At 42.5% G+C, this 17821-nt stretch overlaps 1 protein-coding gene across 1 annotated transcript in view; it reads right to left on the bottom strand.

Moving 5' to 3' along the window:
* UPB1 (beta-ureidopropionase 1) overlaps positions 1–15791 on the bottom strand; it is a 30209-nt gene extending 14418 nt beyond the window's left edge. The window contains exons 1-6 of the mRNA XM_078873710.1: positions 15609–15791; positions 11808–11979; positions 10676–10763; positions 8162–8256; positions 6914–7075; positions 5133–5302 (exon numbers count right to left, since the gene is read on the bottom strand). Coding sequence (XP_078729836.1) covers positions 5133–5302; positions 6914–7075; positions 8162–8256; positions 10676–10763; positions 11808–11979; positions 15609–15712 — 791 coding nt within the window. The 5' untranslated portion in view covers positions 15713–15791. The remainder of the gene's footprint in view (positions 1–5132; positions 5303–6913; positions 7076–8161; positions 8257–10675; positions 10764–11807; positions 11980–15608) is intronic.
* Between the last annotated feature and the right edge of the window lie 2030 nt (positions 15792–17821).

Raw genomic sequence — 17821 nt, 5'->3', positions numbered from 1 at the left:
GGAAATGTATACTCAGTGGCATTAATACAAATGCTGTAATTATAAACACAGTGAAGCGTAGGTGTTCGTGTGACTCTCAACGTGACAACAACAGGTGCTTCTTCTTGGTTCTTTCGGTAAAGTCACGTAGAATGGAAATAATAAAATAATAAAAATTCAAATAATTCTCACGACGTTTCGGCCACAACGCAAGCAGCCGTCCTCAGGTGGAGAGCAGGTCTGTCGAGTAGATGTTCCACTGAGTCTGAATGACTCTGTCTACTCGACAGACCTGCTCTCCACCTGAGGACGGCTGCTTGCGTTGTGGCCGAAACGTCGTGAGAATTATTTTATTATTTTTATTTTTATTATTTTATTATTTCCATTCTACGTGACTTTACCGAAAGAACCAAGAAGATGATTCCCTGCAGTCACGAAAGCTTTAAATCGAAAAACAACAGGTGCTGTTTGTGTGGGGCTGTCAGAGCGCGAGGTGGCCAGTAGATGCCAGTAAAACGCCGGTTGCGGTCCACAGATAGATTTGCTCTTCTCACTGAATTCCTGTCTGTCTGTGGATTATGAATCTAGATCGAAAACTAATTTTCTTAGAACTGCTTTTTGTGTTGGGTTCGTAGTCCTTCCCCCGCACCACCGATTAGAACGGTTAGCTGCGTACGGTGCAAAAGAAGTTCAATGTACATAAGTGGCATTTTGAATGTGTGGGTTTTTTCCACGTACCCCTATTTTTTCCCACATAATACCAAACACTCATCAATGTAATGGCCAAATATTCCAATATCGGACCGTCCTGAGATTCATCCAGCAGTGGCTCCATCGTGGCCAATGATGAATTAGAATTGCGGTATTGTGTAAGGAAAGCATTCCAAATTAAAATAAAGGCTTAAACAGAAGCAGTGGAACATCTAACATGTTTTAGCTCGCACCCCGTCGATGTGCTGCAAACGGCATTTACGTCAAGCAGTTTGCTCTGTGTTTTAGACATAAAATCTGCATTTAAGTTAAATAGTCCATACATCTATTTAATATGGGCTGATTGTGGAGGCAATGTGGCATCAAAGTTATCATGCTAAGCTGCTTCATGCACACTACCAGCAGGTGCTTGGTGACATAAGGCCTGAGATTTGTTTTAAAAAAAACAATGAAAAATGCATATGTTTTCAAGGCCTATCAGGTATTTTTTTTTTAGCTTGCTTGCATTTAATTTAAAGCAGAAAATAAAAGTGCAAGCATTTTTTTATCATTCCAACAAAACGACGGTGAGCATGCATTTTGTGAAGCTTTACTATGAGTGGATACGTACAGTATATAATTATCGATGACGGATCATGACGACGGGCACAAACTTACTCCTCCTCTAGATTTGAAGCTTTCGTGACTGCAAGGAATCATCTTCTTAGGTTTTTTCGGTAAAGTCACGTAGAAAGTAAAATAAAATAAAAACAAAAATCACGACGTTTCGGAGGCAACACAAGTCTCCGTCATCAGGTGGGACCGTCACAGCCAGATTAGCTGTACAGCTAGCGTTGACCGTAAAGACTCAGCTGTACAGCTAATCTGGCTGTGACGGTCCCACCTGATGACGGAGACTTGTGTTGCCTCCGAAACGTCGTGATTTTTGTTTTTATTTTATTTTACTTTCTACGTGACTTTACCGAAAAAACCTAAGAAGATGATTCCTCCTCCACGCCCGGTTGGTAACGAATACGCTGTGACCTTATTTGACATCAACGGTGCTTATTTCTCACATGCCCTGAACATACTACCGCAGCAGCTTTCAACACGCATAAATATAATTCTAAACAAAAGTTTTAGTCAAACAACGCTGACTTTTCCACAAGTAAGATAAACTTGGCAGACGACCGTACACATCATTTCGAACATTCTCTCAGTCCGCACTGGATGGGGTTCAGGACAACACCCACACATGCTTGGTCATCAGGAAAGTTAAGTTGTCACAAGGGCAGCCTAGTAAAATAGACACTGTGTGTGTATATATATGACACATACAGTAATTGTTCTAACCGTATTGATTTGTGTGAATAGTACCACGTCGAGGAATGGAGAGAGAACGTTGACCGTAAAGACTCAGCAATGAAATCAACTCGTGTGCAGGTGCCACGTGGGTTTCTTTTTTTTTGCAAAACCGTGAAACATGGTGACGGCTTGGGTAAGGCCTTCATCCAGCAGTGAATTGATCACGGTTGATGATGCATGTATTTACTGTGTGTATATATTTTAATGACCAAGTATTGGCTGGAAAGTTTAACTTTGAATGTGTTTTTTAAACATACATGCGTTTTCACATCAAGTTACAAGTATGCTATTTTTGACCGTAACTGAATTCAGGGCTGACATTTGATGATGGCGTTACAAACCCAACTGGACAGTATTATTTAAGTTAATCCATACTCTGTAACAGGGCTATATATAAAGAGCTGTATTTGTCTGACATTGACAGTAATGAAATTAGAAAGCCAAAAACTCTCAGGCCACTTTATATAATTCTGTAAGAAAGTCATTTTAAAAATTGGATACCGCACAGCATGTGAGTAGCTGGGGAGAAAACGCCCAAGATGAAGTGGTTTGGTTCACAAGGAAAGATGAAGTCCATAATTTCGATTTAAAGCTTTCGTGACTGCAGGGATTCATATTATTGGATCTTTCGGTAAAGTCACGTAGAAGGGAAATAATAAAATAATAAAAATACAACTATACAATTCTCACGACGGCTGCTTGTGTTGTGGCCGAAACGTCGTGAGAATTTTATAATGATTTATTTTATTATTTTATTTTCCTTCTACGTGACTTTACCGAACGATCCAAGAATATGAAGTGCATAATATTACCAGAAAAAAACAAGGGACAGGAATAGATGGAGATCCAAGACTGTTGATGCCCAGATATCAGGGATAACAAATGTTGATTACTGCTAGGTGGTGGCCTTATGACTCACTGAGCCAGCACTGCCGATATCTTGGGTGCAACAATTAGTGAGATGTTGCAATAAGATAAAATGTATTAACTATGTGCATTCGACGTTCGAGTTACCATTCTCAGTGTAATACATATCAAAAAAAGGAAATCGACTAACGCGATGGGTTTATATTTGAAAAAGAATGCTCCAGCAGCATTTGCCGGACCACTGGAACTGCTTCACGATTTGTATGTTCATCTATATATCTAAATCATCTTAAGCCTCGCGTAAATTTGCGTGACCTCTGTGGCCACCCCCACTCTGAATCCCTCCCCACTTCCCGCCCACTTTGAGAACAGACGCTGCTTAGAGCAGCAACGCCGAGGCCCTTTGGTTCCGTTTGGTCCCGTTTCTCTGTTCCCTTTCCGTAAGACGTCCTCTTATTTTCTATTTATTTCTCTTATCTCGTTCCTTTCCTGTTCATTTTCTATAAATGGCATCATTGACCCTACTTCCCCCCTCATCCCCCCCTTTCCAGTGGTGTGTGCCACCGGCACAAAATTTGCTTGTCCGTTTACACTTCCCAACATGACTAACTTTCTTCCAAACTGTGGTCAAAGGAATGCAGGCTCCGTGTTAAATGGCAAATACTCTGTTGTTTTTTCCACCATAACTTGCCAGGATAGACTATGAGACCTCCTTTACCAGTGGCAAAATATAGTAGGAGGTTTTTACCCTTTAAACTGGTCAGTTTTGGTCAGTTCTGTACCAGTTTAAAGGGTAAAAACCTACTACTATATTTTTCCAATGGTAAAGGAGGTCTCATAGTGTAAATGCTTATCCCCGAGCTCTCAATACTCTGATAGTGCGCTGTTTTTGAGTTGTACGCCTTTTGGCGTCTTCTGGTCTAACACCAATGGAGACTAGGCTCTAAGAAAAGCTGTCTCATGTGTGGACCAATCAACTTCAAGGACAGTGCATATCATTATCAGAGTTGTTTATTTTTGTTTGCATTTTGACTGCTTGTGTTGTGGTTATTGCAAACATGATACCTTGTATAAAGGTGTCAGTTTTGTACCCGTTTAAAGGGTAAAAACCCTACTACTTGCCAGGATACAGTTTACTCGTATAGTTGCTGCACTACAACAAAGGTCATGAAAATGATTTCCATAAGAGAAGTAATTTAAAGCAACAACACTATCTTAAAGTAAGTTACATTTACCAAAAACAAAGATGCTGCGAATATGTCTTTTATTATAATTATTTCATTTAACCCAACTTTATCCTTTATTGTGCTATCGGCGTCATGTCACGAGACACGGCAGTGCAACTCTTCATGCTGAAGAACTGCCCACGGAGGTGGTTATCAGTTCCCTCCGAGATCCCTTAAAGTGGCCTGCTTCACACAGTAGACTTTCCCACCCGCTCTGCCACACGAGAGTAACTTTTGTCGTGAAACAGTCACATCGATATTCTGACTCTCAGAGCTGGGATTTAACCGAGTTAATTACAGGATGACATTTAATACGTTGGCTATTTTGGCCAGGCATTGGTGATCAGGCTGAGTATTAAGCTGCTATGAATTTGCACGTGTTAAGCCACTTCGTTGAGTTATCATTTGTGGCCTGGTAAAATAAAAAATAGCTTTAGTATAGTTTTTAGTTTGCTGACTACACTTAAGAATTCATATTCTTATATATTCTTAGGTTTTTCTGTTTAATCACAGACAGCTGCCTGTATTCAAGCTCAGGATCCCAATAGTGCCAGCTAATTGCTCTAACCTCTGAACCACGAGATTACATAAATAAAGAAAAAAGTTTAAAAACGAATTTGCTCCATCATTCAGAAAATGCTGGAGTCAATAACGCATGCATGTGCCAGAGGTCGCAAACGGGTTTTGATTCCTTACCCGTACCCGTACCCGGCCGCACTAGTTGTTGCAAATGGGTACCCGTACCCGTACCCAGCCGGGTACGGGTACCCGTACCCTACCCGAAATGAGTGACAAACGGTTACTCACCAGTGACTCACAGCCTACCCGTACCCGGCCGCACCAGGGTCGCAAACAGCTACCCGTACCCGTACCCGGCCGGGTACGGGTAGCCGGGTATCGGGTAGGGTACGGGTATCGGGTACCCGGTTGCGACCTCTGGCATGTGCTTCTTCTTGGCTCAATGTGGCCAGGTTGGTGGTGTTAAAGGTCAGCTCTTGAGCTCACCTCAGCCCACCGATGGTGGCGGAGGGGTTGAAGACGATCTCGGCACCGTTCTCTGCGTACATGAGCCAGTTGAGCGGGTGATGGCGGCCGTAGCAGATGTTGACGGCGATGCGTCCGAATTGTGTTTGGAACACGCGGTGGCCCGTGTTCCCCTCCATGTAGTATGTCGACTTTGGCCGGCACGACCACCACCACGCAAAGGGAAAGAGGTTAGAAAAGGAGATGCTCAGATCTTTTTTGTAAACCAGGAGAGAACCCACTGGGACTAAAATTCTCGTTTATATGTTTGAAGGTTTTTTTTTACCAGTTTATATATATTTTTGGAAATTGGTATCACGTCATGGGGATGAATAATCTATTCGAAAATCCCACACAGTAGAATGCCCTCTGTGTTAGAAATGACCCACCATGCCATATTTTCACAAAACTTCTGCAAAATGCTTCGTGACCTTTTAACAAAATAAACACACAGTAGAGGGCGTGTGAAACCGATGTTTTTAATTCTCAGAGACGGAATTTTGCCAGTCAAGTGCAAAAAACAACTTTAATATGGAGGGTGTTTTTTTTGTGTGTGCAGTCACTTCTGATTGGGTTGGGACCATAAATTTGAGAACGGTTTAAACACAGGCAGCGGCCTGGATTCGAACCAAAGATCTCCACTAAATTTCTATATTCCAAGCAAAACCTGGATCATGAAATCAGTAAAGTACACATTGTGATATAGAGTCGGATGAACAGCACACGGTCAAAATATGAAACTTAAAATTATCTTAAAACGAATGATTACATAACGTAAAAACATGAAGCAGTATAAAGTTTGAATTTTAGTTAAATTTCAGTGAGCTTATTTTTAATAGCAATTACCAACTAATGAATACAATTTCCCATAAAAAGCTACTGCAAGGGAATCTTTTTTTTTATGAAACAGACATATGCAATGCTGTTCTATAAAGATAAGTATCTTGGTAGAAATAACAATTTTCAATTTCAGCCATTAAACGTGGGCGCGTCTTAAATTGCAGCAGTGTAAATCGTCCAAAACGATGATATCCGTGAGCATTTGTAACAGGCCGATGATAACGCCGATTGTGGATCCTCATCAGCTCACTGCAACATATATCCCACAGAGTCAGTCTCTATGCTCAAGCAATGAGGACTGCTCGTGATCACCGGTGGCACGAAGCCACCGGTGCGATGTAACAATCCGCTTAGCAGCTGTACACGAGCGGATTTCATCGCGCCAGCTCCGATTTGTAGACAGATTCTACACACGGCTAGATCACGAGGGATTTAGTTTTTGAGACTATGACAAGGCATATATGTTCTCTAAGCCATGCACTTGTCTTTCCGTCTCTCAAGTGTAATTCCCGTCGATAGTCTGGGGTCCATGTAAGCACGATTCTGCGAGTGCTTGTTCGAGGAAAGGTCGCCATTCTGTACTTGGGATGATGCTGAGATGCCACCTGAGTGTATCCGCTATATACTTGGAATCCAAGTTATAGACATCATAACTATTATTGACAAAAGCAAGCGTGCTTGAACAGGAAAGGTCACTAGCAGGGATGCTGACCAGTGGCCAAGATTAACAATGGAATGGCAGCTAAAGGAGGGAACACACCCGAGAGGCATGACATCTACTTGTGCGTAGTTTTTCAAGATAGACGTTTGCATTGCAAAACCAAGACGGATGACGAGGGCTTTGGGAAGCCTTCATTCAGCAGTGGATAGACCGCCGCGCTGACAATGATGAATCAGAAGGCATCGTATTCTGCAGATGTTACCTCGTTGAAGTCGCCGACGCGAGGGATGTGGTTCTTGCGCGTCTTGCCAAGCACGGCGCCAGTGTTTGAGATGACCACGGCCGTATTCCAGATCGTGTCGCCGTGCACTTCATCTCTCTCCAGGATGGGAGACACCACCACCACATTGTATCGACGTGCCAGCTGTGACGTGATGCACGAGCGTGCCGCAAGGATTTGGAAGGAAAAGCCAGGATTTTTTTTAAGGCATTGCAAAATTACAAAACGATGCATCTATCTCAAAGACAGCACGCTGCAATGAATGGCCAGTTGGTTTTCTGGACACGAAAGGATTTTCCGATGTGAAATGACAAATGGATAGGCTTTGTTGTGTACGAATTGTTCGACATTCTTCCACATTCAGTGTAATCGGCATTAAGTCAAAGTAGTCTGAATATACTCGGAGGCAAGCACATGATCACGTTGTACCCTAAACCTCACTTTGGTTCCCAGAATACCTTGTGTTAGAAATGATAAATTATTTAAAGTCACTCAGGAAAAAAAAAAGTAAACTCATAAACAGTACAACGGCTATACTCTCCAACAGATGCACTTAAACGTCAATTCCATGACAAATAATTTCTCCAACTCAAAAAACTGCAAGGAAGAATAAGTTATTAAATTACAGCCCTTAGTCGATTCACGAATGAATCAAGGCATTCCCACGCCGCGTCGATAATGCATGTTGTTTGACCATATTTCACCACGCTGGTCAGGGCGGCTTTCTGAAAGATGGGGCCCATCACTTACCACTGATGCTAGCGGTGGCTGAAAATCAAACTCAGGGTTTATAGTGTAGTGCGCTAACCACTGCACCATCGCTCCATCCAGTAGCAAAAAAAATAATGATACTGAAATAGTATAATTTCATCGTGTGACCTTTGTTTATACTCGGGAGCAAACACGTTCCTTCGGAGTGGGCAGGTAGGAACTTGGTTGGACAGCGCATTCGTGCACGACACAAAGCTCGCGGCACGTGACGCACTTCAACCAATCCGGGAGCGTACATGTTTGGGAGGGGCTATGCACGACAGACAAATAATCCCTGGTGGGCAGTGTGGAACTATTGTTCCTACCTGTATTAATTTTCCGTTATAACATGCTCTAGAGAAATGTTTGTCAATTGGTGAACGTTTCATCCACCAATAAAAAGTATCGATACTTAAACGTTAGAATTTCTTCGTGCAAGCAGTGCGCTGAAGACACGCACACGCAGTTCATTAGGTGTACCTCCTGGCAGAAGAGGGTGGTTGGTCCATCCTCGGCAGACTCGGCAAATTCAGTCCAAGGTAACCGCTCCCGGGTGCAAAACGCAAATGGCATGGCTGAAAAAAAAACATCAAAAACAAAGATCCCCTGTGCACCCTCTCACAGACCGTTGGGGCAGGTGCTGTTTATGAGAGCCTATGAAGGCCGGAATGGCACACGAGGGGGAGATGTGGCCAACACCACACGCGATCGCTTTTCTTTCCCCAGTGTTAATTTAAGGCTGAGTTGACCTAACGGAAGCCCATAACCAGTTCAAATATTCAACTCTGATGTTACATGTGGCCAGGACTGAACTCGGGCCACCTATTTCATAGCACCTCCCATTAGCACGGTTGGCTACGTACGGTGCGAAAGAAGTTCAACATAGATATATACATTACACAGTGCACTAAGCGGGGAAATGTACTTTCCCATATTTCCAACCACGGATACATTTTCAACACATGACAGTGAAATCAAATTGTTTAATTATCAATGCTGGAATTTCACCAACTTAAGTGAAAAATGTAATTTAATTGTTTTTTTTTGGTGTACGTGCTGTCATTGATGACCAGACAGAGACCATCAACCCTTTTACTATTGAGAACCCAGTTTAATCACTGATGGCAACCTGGATTTGAACCCATAATCTCATCAGTTGCCGCTAAGTGCTCTGACCCCTGAGCCTCCCAGCCATCTCAATAACGAATTACATTTCCTGGCAGCATGGCATATAGTGCTCATAATTCAGAGGAAAATTGTACACCACATTATGAAAAGTTGTATCATGATTTAGAAATGCAATGATATGCTGCTTGCAATCTGAAAGCATTAGTTTATGTCTACAAGTAGCATGTGGACAACTGATTTAGCATTCTCTATAAAGGTGGCACGATACTCAGAAAAACCTCAGATATTCCAGCCTAGCTGGTTATTACTCATCAATGGTCTGAAACGTTCGGATGAAATAAGCCATAGAAACCAACATAAAACTGGGAGGTCATACCACCAAGCCCTCCTGGCCACTCACTCTGAAAATGTAATGGCCAAGCTGCCTGATGTACTGCAGAAAAAGCTGATTTACTGCAGCAGAAGCCACTGGGAGCCATGCTGAATATGCATGGCTCCCAAGTTATTGGATGGAAAGCCCCCAATTTATATGAATCCAATGATTGACATAGCTAACTTGAAGCAGGTCACCACTTTCCGCTGCCAATCGGTGCGTAAAATTGCTTTCCGTCCGCCAGTACAGATAGCGCAGCTCATTCGCTCGTTGGAGTGCAATCTCTGGCCATAACCCTGCCAAAAAAGACTCACCTTTACCCTCAACCTCTGCCCTTGAGGCAGAATTGGTACCCTGACTTGGAGAACTGAGGAAAATCCATCAAAAGGTTTGCCAAATGAAAATGAATGTAGATCTCGCACATTCTTACGTCTCAATGAAAGGAAACATGCATTCTTCAAGTGCTGTGATTGGTCACACCCAATGTGAACATTCTCTTAGCCGAAATAATATGCGCTAAAGTATTGGTTTCGCAAATAATCAGGATTCAACATACCTCAATCATGAACTAGTGCCCAAAACTTAACCCCAATCTTAGACTTGATTCTGAAATTATTATCCATATGCCTATGCTTATATTTTAAATATTTAATGTACCTCACATTTCCAGTATCAACAGAAGATCATACACATACTAGTCACCAGAATCCATAACATTTACTCTACACCAGGGCTGGGAGAACCTATGTCCAATAGCCACATCAGGCCTACCTCTTCAAAACGGCAATAGTTATCCATTGCTACAATTGCCTTAGCCGCACAAATCTGACACTCGAGGGGCATATTTTCAACCTGGCCACACTGTTTCTCATTTTAGCACCTGAATGCAAGAATAATTATAAACTAATATTATTATTCGTGTAAGCATCAGATAACGCCAAAGTGTCTGTTAATGCGAGGCCTGCCAAAGATATCAAAAACTCCTCTTCGACCTTCAGTACCAAAATATAATAATAGGGGTTTTCCCATTTTTTACAAGGATTAATGTCTGCAATGCATATATTATCATAGTGTGTTTTTTGTTTGCATATTGACTGCAAGTATTGTGGTTAATGCAGACATGAATCCTTGTGGGGAGGTTTCAGTTTTGTTGCCAGAAAGGAGGGGAAAAACCCTATTATTATTATTATTATGTCTTATGGTTGTTATTGTTTGACTTGCATCATATTGGGATTTTTGCACACAGCGTTGTAATCCAGTGGTTTTTTTTCTGGAAGATTTGCTGGTTTTTCCAGGATGTTTCTGTTAGCGTGTCGTCGCTTTAAGGTGTTCTCTGTTCACATTTTGTTTGTTGCGGTTGCACCCGACTCAAGAGCCGCATGGCTCACAGGGCTACACCTAATAAATGAAAACTTGAAACTTGAAACAGGAAAGGAAATGTCGGTAACGTCATGTGACGTTGCGCGGCGAGTGATTCTGCCTGCGTGTCTCACTCCAGGCCTCCTGGAAGCAAACGATGTTCACCCCGCAGAGGGCGGCCGCCTCCACCATGCTCGCAAGACGCTTGTGCAATGCGGATACCTGCCAAGCACACGCACGCAGCACCCGCGCCAGGTACAGCAAGCGCGCGAAAGGTCAACTCAATCCCACATTCAGACCCTCATACAATTTGCAATGCGATTTGTAGTTATACAGCATCTACATTCAATCACATATCTAGCGCTGTGCAATACAGGGGGAACTGTGCATCACGGCGGCCTCCTGTCGTCTTTTGTTCAAGCGAACGTTGGATGGTGGTCATCTCTTATTTGTAATTCTAAGCCAGTGGTGGAAATTTAAAAAACCAACAGGATGTTGTCAACAGATGAATCTATTCATCAATAAAAAAAATATTCTTACATTCGCCATGCATCCACATGAGAATCACTCATGTTAGACTCATAGTTGGTGTATGTAATGGGTTTCGCCTTACCCCTGTAGTCATTAGAGGCCACTACATTTACCACAATGTAAAAAATAATTTATTCTCAAATTAAATCATGGCCCCAAATCGGAACATTTCATTGAATCGCAAGGGGTCACATCTGCCAGACACCGAATCGGTTAAATAATAAAACGTATCACATGGGTCTGTCGCAAGAACTGAGGGAGCTTTCACCTCACGGCATGATTTTAAAGTGCAACTGGCCTCACAACATTATGGAGACATCACGGAAATGCATATCCCTTTTCCACTGACACATCTGAGCCGAGCCAGTGCAAATTTGCCATGCCAAGTCAGAACCAATCAGTTATACACTGGCCTGACACGACATCTGAATCTCGCTAGGGGCCAAGCAGGGCCAGGCGTGAGGGGAATGACCCATTCATTGCGTGTAACGTCAAGTCAGTACACTGAGGACACAGTATCTACTTGAGTCTTGACATAGTCATTGCACGTGACGTCGACGGCATGGCTCGGCTTCTGCAGTGGAAAAACCTGGCGCTTCCTGACTCACGCCTGGCTGGCTTAGCAAGGCCCCCAGCGTGGCTCGGTTGTACAATGGAAAAAAAAGGTATCTCAGTTAACATTGGCTGCTTCTGCTGATGCTGTTGTGGTCATCGTGTGGCTTGGGATCGTTATACCTGCTGAACCACGGGTGCCGTTGTGGGCTCCACGATGCGGTTCTGCATCAGCCCGACGCGCACAAGACGGGGGGGCCGCAGCTGCTCGGGGGCGGCGCCGATGGTGAAGGCTCGCAGCTCGAAGCCTCCCACCTCCGCCAGGCGCAGGGCTGCAACCGGGACATCTAGAGGCCTGGGTTGGATGCAGCGCAGAGGTGGAGAGCGAGATCCGTTTAAGAACATTGCAGCTGATAATTGGTTTTTTACCCTTGTATCTGGCAACAAAACTGACACCTTTTTTTTTACAAGGAGTCATGTTTGCATAGACCACTAATAACTGCAGCCATAATGCAAACAAAAAACATAACTCTGATAATATATGCACTGTCCTTGAAGTTGATTGGTCCACACCCAAGACAGCTTTCCTTAGAGTCTAGTCTCACATGGGTTGTCAGTTTTGTTGCCAGATAGAAGGGTAAAACACAATTATCATATTTTTTACTGGCAAATGAGGTTCCAATGGTGTAAACATTGCAGCTCTCGAAAGCTTCCGTTACACGTTGTTCAATTTGAACCCGTAAGAAAGAGGTCGATCAGAGAGCATGCCCGAGTTAAAGACATTTATGCAAACCGTAAGAAAAGTAAGTTGGCTTGCACACGCCGTTAGGAAGGGACAAAGTCTGGTAATCACAACTAACGATGGAGTGGAAGCCAAAGAAGGAATGCACCCCTGAGGATGGCCATCAAGGACAGGAAGCAATGAGATTGGCTCGTTTGCAGATGCTTTGGATTTTTGCATTGCATGACTGTAATGGATGGTGATGGCTTGGGGGAGGCATTCATTCCGCTGCAGATAGAGCATGGCTGATAATAGTTGCAAGGCGGATAAGGGGTAAGAGTACTTGGCCGGAACTGCTGATTGCTGTGTTCAATCCAGGTTTCCGTGACCAGTAATGTTGACCACTTAACGACTTGTAAAAAAAAAACCTAAAATTAACTTTGATTTTCACGTAATTTTGCGACGTTTCCGCTCTGATAATTAAATAAACACTGGGTTGACTGACGTATAAGAGAAATATGTATCTGTATCAAGGCACTTGGGAAAGTGTTTAGATGACAAAGTCACGAAAATCTGCTTCCGTGGGCCATTTCCAAACCTGTGCGAGAGTTCTGAATTCTTAGTCTCGTGACGTGATGCTCATAACACAACTGCAAAAAACTTGATAAAAGGGAAAAACATATAAACATATATTTTACAAACCACGTAACTGGATGAGCAGGGGAAAAAAAACACTTGTCGGTATATTATGCGTTGTTTGCTTATAAATGTGTTTGTAATTTACTGCACTGCCTTTAAACGTGGTGCTGCAGTAGAGGGTCTGACTCACAGATTTGAGATGAGTGCGAGTTAAATGTACATCGGTGGACGATTCAGCCCATCATCCCTACAGAGTCATGAAAAATAATACCGTATCACTTCGTGGTAAAACAACAGAGCTCCTGTAACAACAATCCCTGCGATGGATATGTGGACTATACACCACGGGCTCCGAATCGCTAAGAATAATGAGCACTGCCCAATGTTCATTTGGACATCAACAAGCTTCGAGCATAAATGTGCCTCTGGTTCCTTAAAATAAATTAAAACATGTCCACTCCATTCAGCATAGTTAAAAATTGTCTACGGTTACATCAACATGATTAAGCGTAATAATAGGGTTTTTCCCTTTTTTTCTGGTAACAAAACTGAAACCTTTTTAAAAGGATTCATGTCTGCATTAACCACAATACTTGCAGTCGAAATGCAAACAAAAACACACTGCAAGTATTGTGGTTAATGCAGACATGAATCCTTGTAAAAGGGTTTCAGTTTTGTTGCCAGAAAAAAGGGGGAAAACCCTATTATTATATTTTGGTACTGGCAAAGGAGGTCTAATGATGATGATGATTTAGCGTGTCTCTAAAATAAGCTTAAGAGAAGAAAATAATTCTTATCAAACTGGCCTTTGATTTGCCAGTGAATGTTTGACGGCACAATGGCTATCTTCACTGCTGACCAGCAAAAACAACAGTTACCAAGGCTTAGAAAAATGTTCCGCTTAGAAATAATGAATAGATGTAATAAAATCAATCACGTGCAATGCAGTGCGACACTGGTTAGCGCACCGCACTATGAACCTGGCAACCAGCGTTTGAAACTCAGCCCTGGTTAACATCAGTGGCAAGTAATACTTGAGAGAGTCGTGGACCCCCACCCCATTGACCAACCTGGACTGACAAGCAATGGTAAAGTATGGTCATACAACCCCCATTACAGATAACTTGTGGAGAGGCCTTCATCCAGCAGTTTATTAACAAAGAGCTGTAACGTCATTATAACTACGTAATACACAAACACAGATATTCTGGGAGGGTTGTTCTATTTCGATTTAAAGCTTTCGTGACTGCAGGGATTCATCTTCTTGGTTCTTTCGGTAAAGTCACGTAGAAGGGAAATAATAAAATAATAAAAAATAAAACATAATAAAATAATTCTCACGACGTTTCAGCCGTCATCAGGTGAAGAACAGGTCTGTCGGGAAGACAGCGTCTGAATGAAACACCACCAGGCTTGGAGCGTATATTTAAGCTGGGTTGGAGGGGGAAGAGCGCCTTGACAAAATAATTTGCATATCAAGAGGAATTTAGCATATTTATGGGAAAGGCAGATATGGGATTAGTCACGACTTGTGAAATGCGTAGAAGGTGGGCGGGGGTTGTTCTAGACAGCGTGCACAACAAGAAGGAGCAACCTCTCCTTTCATACAGTCACTGATTGAGGGACTGTCCATGACTTAACTCGTTGGCAATACATTGCAAGGGAGATGTGTGTGAACATTGTTAAAATGGCACCGTTAAATTTGTAATGTTTTTCAAATGTAGAATATGTTTTTTGGGGGGCAATAAGCCCCTCATCTCTCCAGGGTACATTAATCCTGTCCGTGGTAAGTCGATCTTGGCCATCCTATAGATAAGCCTGTTTCCCCGCATAGGAATGTGGAAATTACATCAATAACGAAAGAATGCAGATGCCCTTTGATTTTGCCCAGAAAATCCGTGCTGCCAATTCCAACATTAAGTTTCATCGCGAGTTCGTCTGCGCGGCGTGTGCAATTCTCTTCAACGTGCAAAAAAATCTCGACGCGACTGCCATTGCAATAAAACAAATTCCACAAGTTTATGTCTGAGTGTGGGGATTTGTTGAACTTGAAACCAACTGCACTCAAAGCGTCAACATACATCAACTCTCAAAACAAGTCAAAAGTGATTCTAGATTTGAAGCTTTCGTGACTGCAAGGATTCATACTCTTAGTTTTTTTCGGTAAAGTCACGTAGGGAAAAATAAATAATAAAAATAAATAATAAACTACTATAAATAATTACTTTTTAAATGAAAAACTAATACATATTTTATTTTTATATTATTTTATTTCTATTATTATTTCTAGTATTTGTATTATTTCTTTTTATTATTTCTTTTTACCTACGTGACTTTACCGAAAAAACCTAAAAGTAAGTCAAAAGTGGTGCTCACGTGCGCATCGAGGCGGATACTCATCCCCTGTGTACAGCCCTGAGCCAACGATGGACATTCCACATTACTATGACCGTGCATGCATCTCTCTCTCTCTCAAGAGAGACGTGCACGAGAGAGAGAGAAGGGGGAAAAAAAACCACCGCAGCCATCAACAAACACTGAACCGCCCGTGCTTCGAAAAAAACGCGCGTGCGTTGTTGGCGATTGTGCGAATAGCGAACATTACTCCTCATCTCCAAACTCACTTGGGTTGTCTCCCGTACAGGATCCGAGTCACTTCTGACAGCTCCTGGGCAGGAATGTACTTTTCCAGCGTCTCGTCCAAACTCCTGATCGCCGCGTCCGCCATTTACAACAAAAAAGCCACGACCCCTTTTTTTCAAAGTCGAGATTTCACAGAGCGCATAAGCGCTGTCCTAAATATAACCCCGATAGCCAAACGTGCCTTAGGGGCCGTCCATAAATGACGTCACGCGATTTTGGACGATTTTTGACCCCCCCCCCCTCGTTATACGGCGTCACAACAAGTCGGACCCCCCCTTAAATATGACGTCACAAAGCTCTGCCCCCCCCCCCAAAATATAAAACATGCTTCAAATCGCTTTAAACTATTATCATTGTAGTGCGATTTTAATGTGGCGCTGCACTTTGATGTTGTAGGAGTAAACATTTATTAAAACGTCTATTTAATTAAGTAGAGCGTGTTGTCTATGTTTATTTAAAGTTGCGCATTTTGATGTGACGTCACATTTCTCCCCCCCCCCCTCTCGTCACACATCGTCACAAATATCTGACCCCCCCCCCACCCCCTAGTTTCGTGACGTCATTTATGGACGGCCCCTTATGTGGACGATGGAATATATCATTCCAAGCGCGTATATAGTGCGAAATCTGTACGCCGGGACGCCCAGAGCCGGGTCCAGGATGCTATTGTGAGATTGTTAAGTTGTTAAAGGGCTAAAACTTCGGTTAAATAAAAAGAAAAGTCGCGTTTCTCTGTCTCTTGCTCCTCAATACAAATTCTGTTAAACGTTTAACCATGCCTGGCACGCACGCACGACTTGGTTATACAGTAATGGTACATCACTACACCGTCGTGTATGTTATGTAAGAATGTGAAGTAAACCGTTTGGAGTTTGTGTTTCATGGCAAAGTCCAAATGTACTGGTTGACAAAGTGCAACACGCGGCATCTGGCATTGGGCTGGCTGGAGGGCACCACTTGAGCTGAGAAGTATTAAATAAGACGAAAAAAGCTACACATTCACCATTAGCCGTCACTTCACCATAGAAAACACGCTCGATCATTTGATTTTATCATCTCACTGATAGAGATTAATCTATATACGTATATCCAGTGCGGGATTAAGCAAGTGCGGGGCCTGTAGCACATGTTATAAAGGGGCCCTAAATAAATAAAAAATATTAAAACACGTAAATGTTTTACTTGCATAGTAAAGTAATTGTAGTTTTTCATTTGCTATACAGACAGATAATATGACAAATCGCTAACCTTAAACACCCAGTCGTACATAAAAGTTGAAGGCAGTATAGTACTATAGTAATAGAGCAAGTGCAGAATCACTGAACCGGAATTGATCGCTTGAAAGCATTTAGCGCGGGGCCCTTGAAAGTGTGGGGCCTGTAGCTACATGTGTTACTTTTGCTACGAGGATAATCCGGCACTGCGTAAATCCCTCAATACACGGAACAGCGACTTTTCTGAAAAGTCCGCAAATTGAAATTCCGTATCGCGAATTCAATGTCCCCATTGACTTTCGTGATATAATTGGAGATGTATCCCTTCAAGACGTAATAAAACCACACTTAAGAATGCAGCAGACCATTTAAAATCATTATTTAATAGAAAATATGCCTTTACGATAACATTGGTGTCCTTCCGCCGCACCTCCGATTAGCACGGTCGGCTACGTATGGTGCGAAAGAAGTTGAGCATACTCAAAATAAGTCGCGAAATAAAACGGCACCAAGAATTGTGATCACCGCGTGAAGCGGTTTGTGCAGTGGATTTGTAAAGATTTGCAAACTTGCCTCAAAACATGAGTGGGATGGATGGCGCTTCCTCACCCTCCTCTCCTCCTGCCGCATCGCTATTGTTTCCAGCCACATCACCAGTTAGTTCCTCCTATATCATAGGACCTTTTTCTTGCCAGTATCAACATGTGAAAAATAAGAATAGGTTTTACCCTTTCTGGAAATAAAACAGGTGTCAAAATGTTCAAGCACCAAACAGATACATACTCTTATTTTTTTTCGGTAAAGTCACGTAGGTAAAAAATGAAGAAAAAAATTAATAAAAATAAAATAGTAATAAATCACGACGTTTCGGAGGCAACACAAGTCTCCGTCATCAGGTGGGACCGAGACTTGTGTTGCCTCCGAAACGTCGTGATTTTTTATTATTTTATTTTTTATTAATTTTAATTTAATTTTTTACC

Source organism: Lampetra fluviatilis, chromosome 37 (assembly GCF_964198595.1).
Source record: "Lampetra fluviatilis chromosome 37, kcLamFluv1.1, whole genome shotgun sequence".
NCBI lineage: Eukaryota > Metazoa > Chordata > Hyperoartia > Petromyzontiformes > Petromyzontidae > Lampetra > Lampetra fluviatilis.
This window is presented reverse-complemented; position numbering and strand designations above follow the sequence as displayed.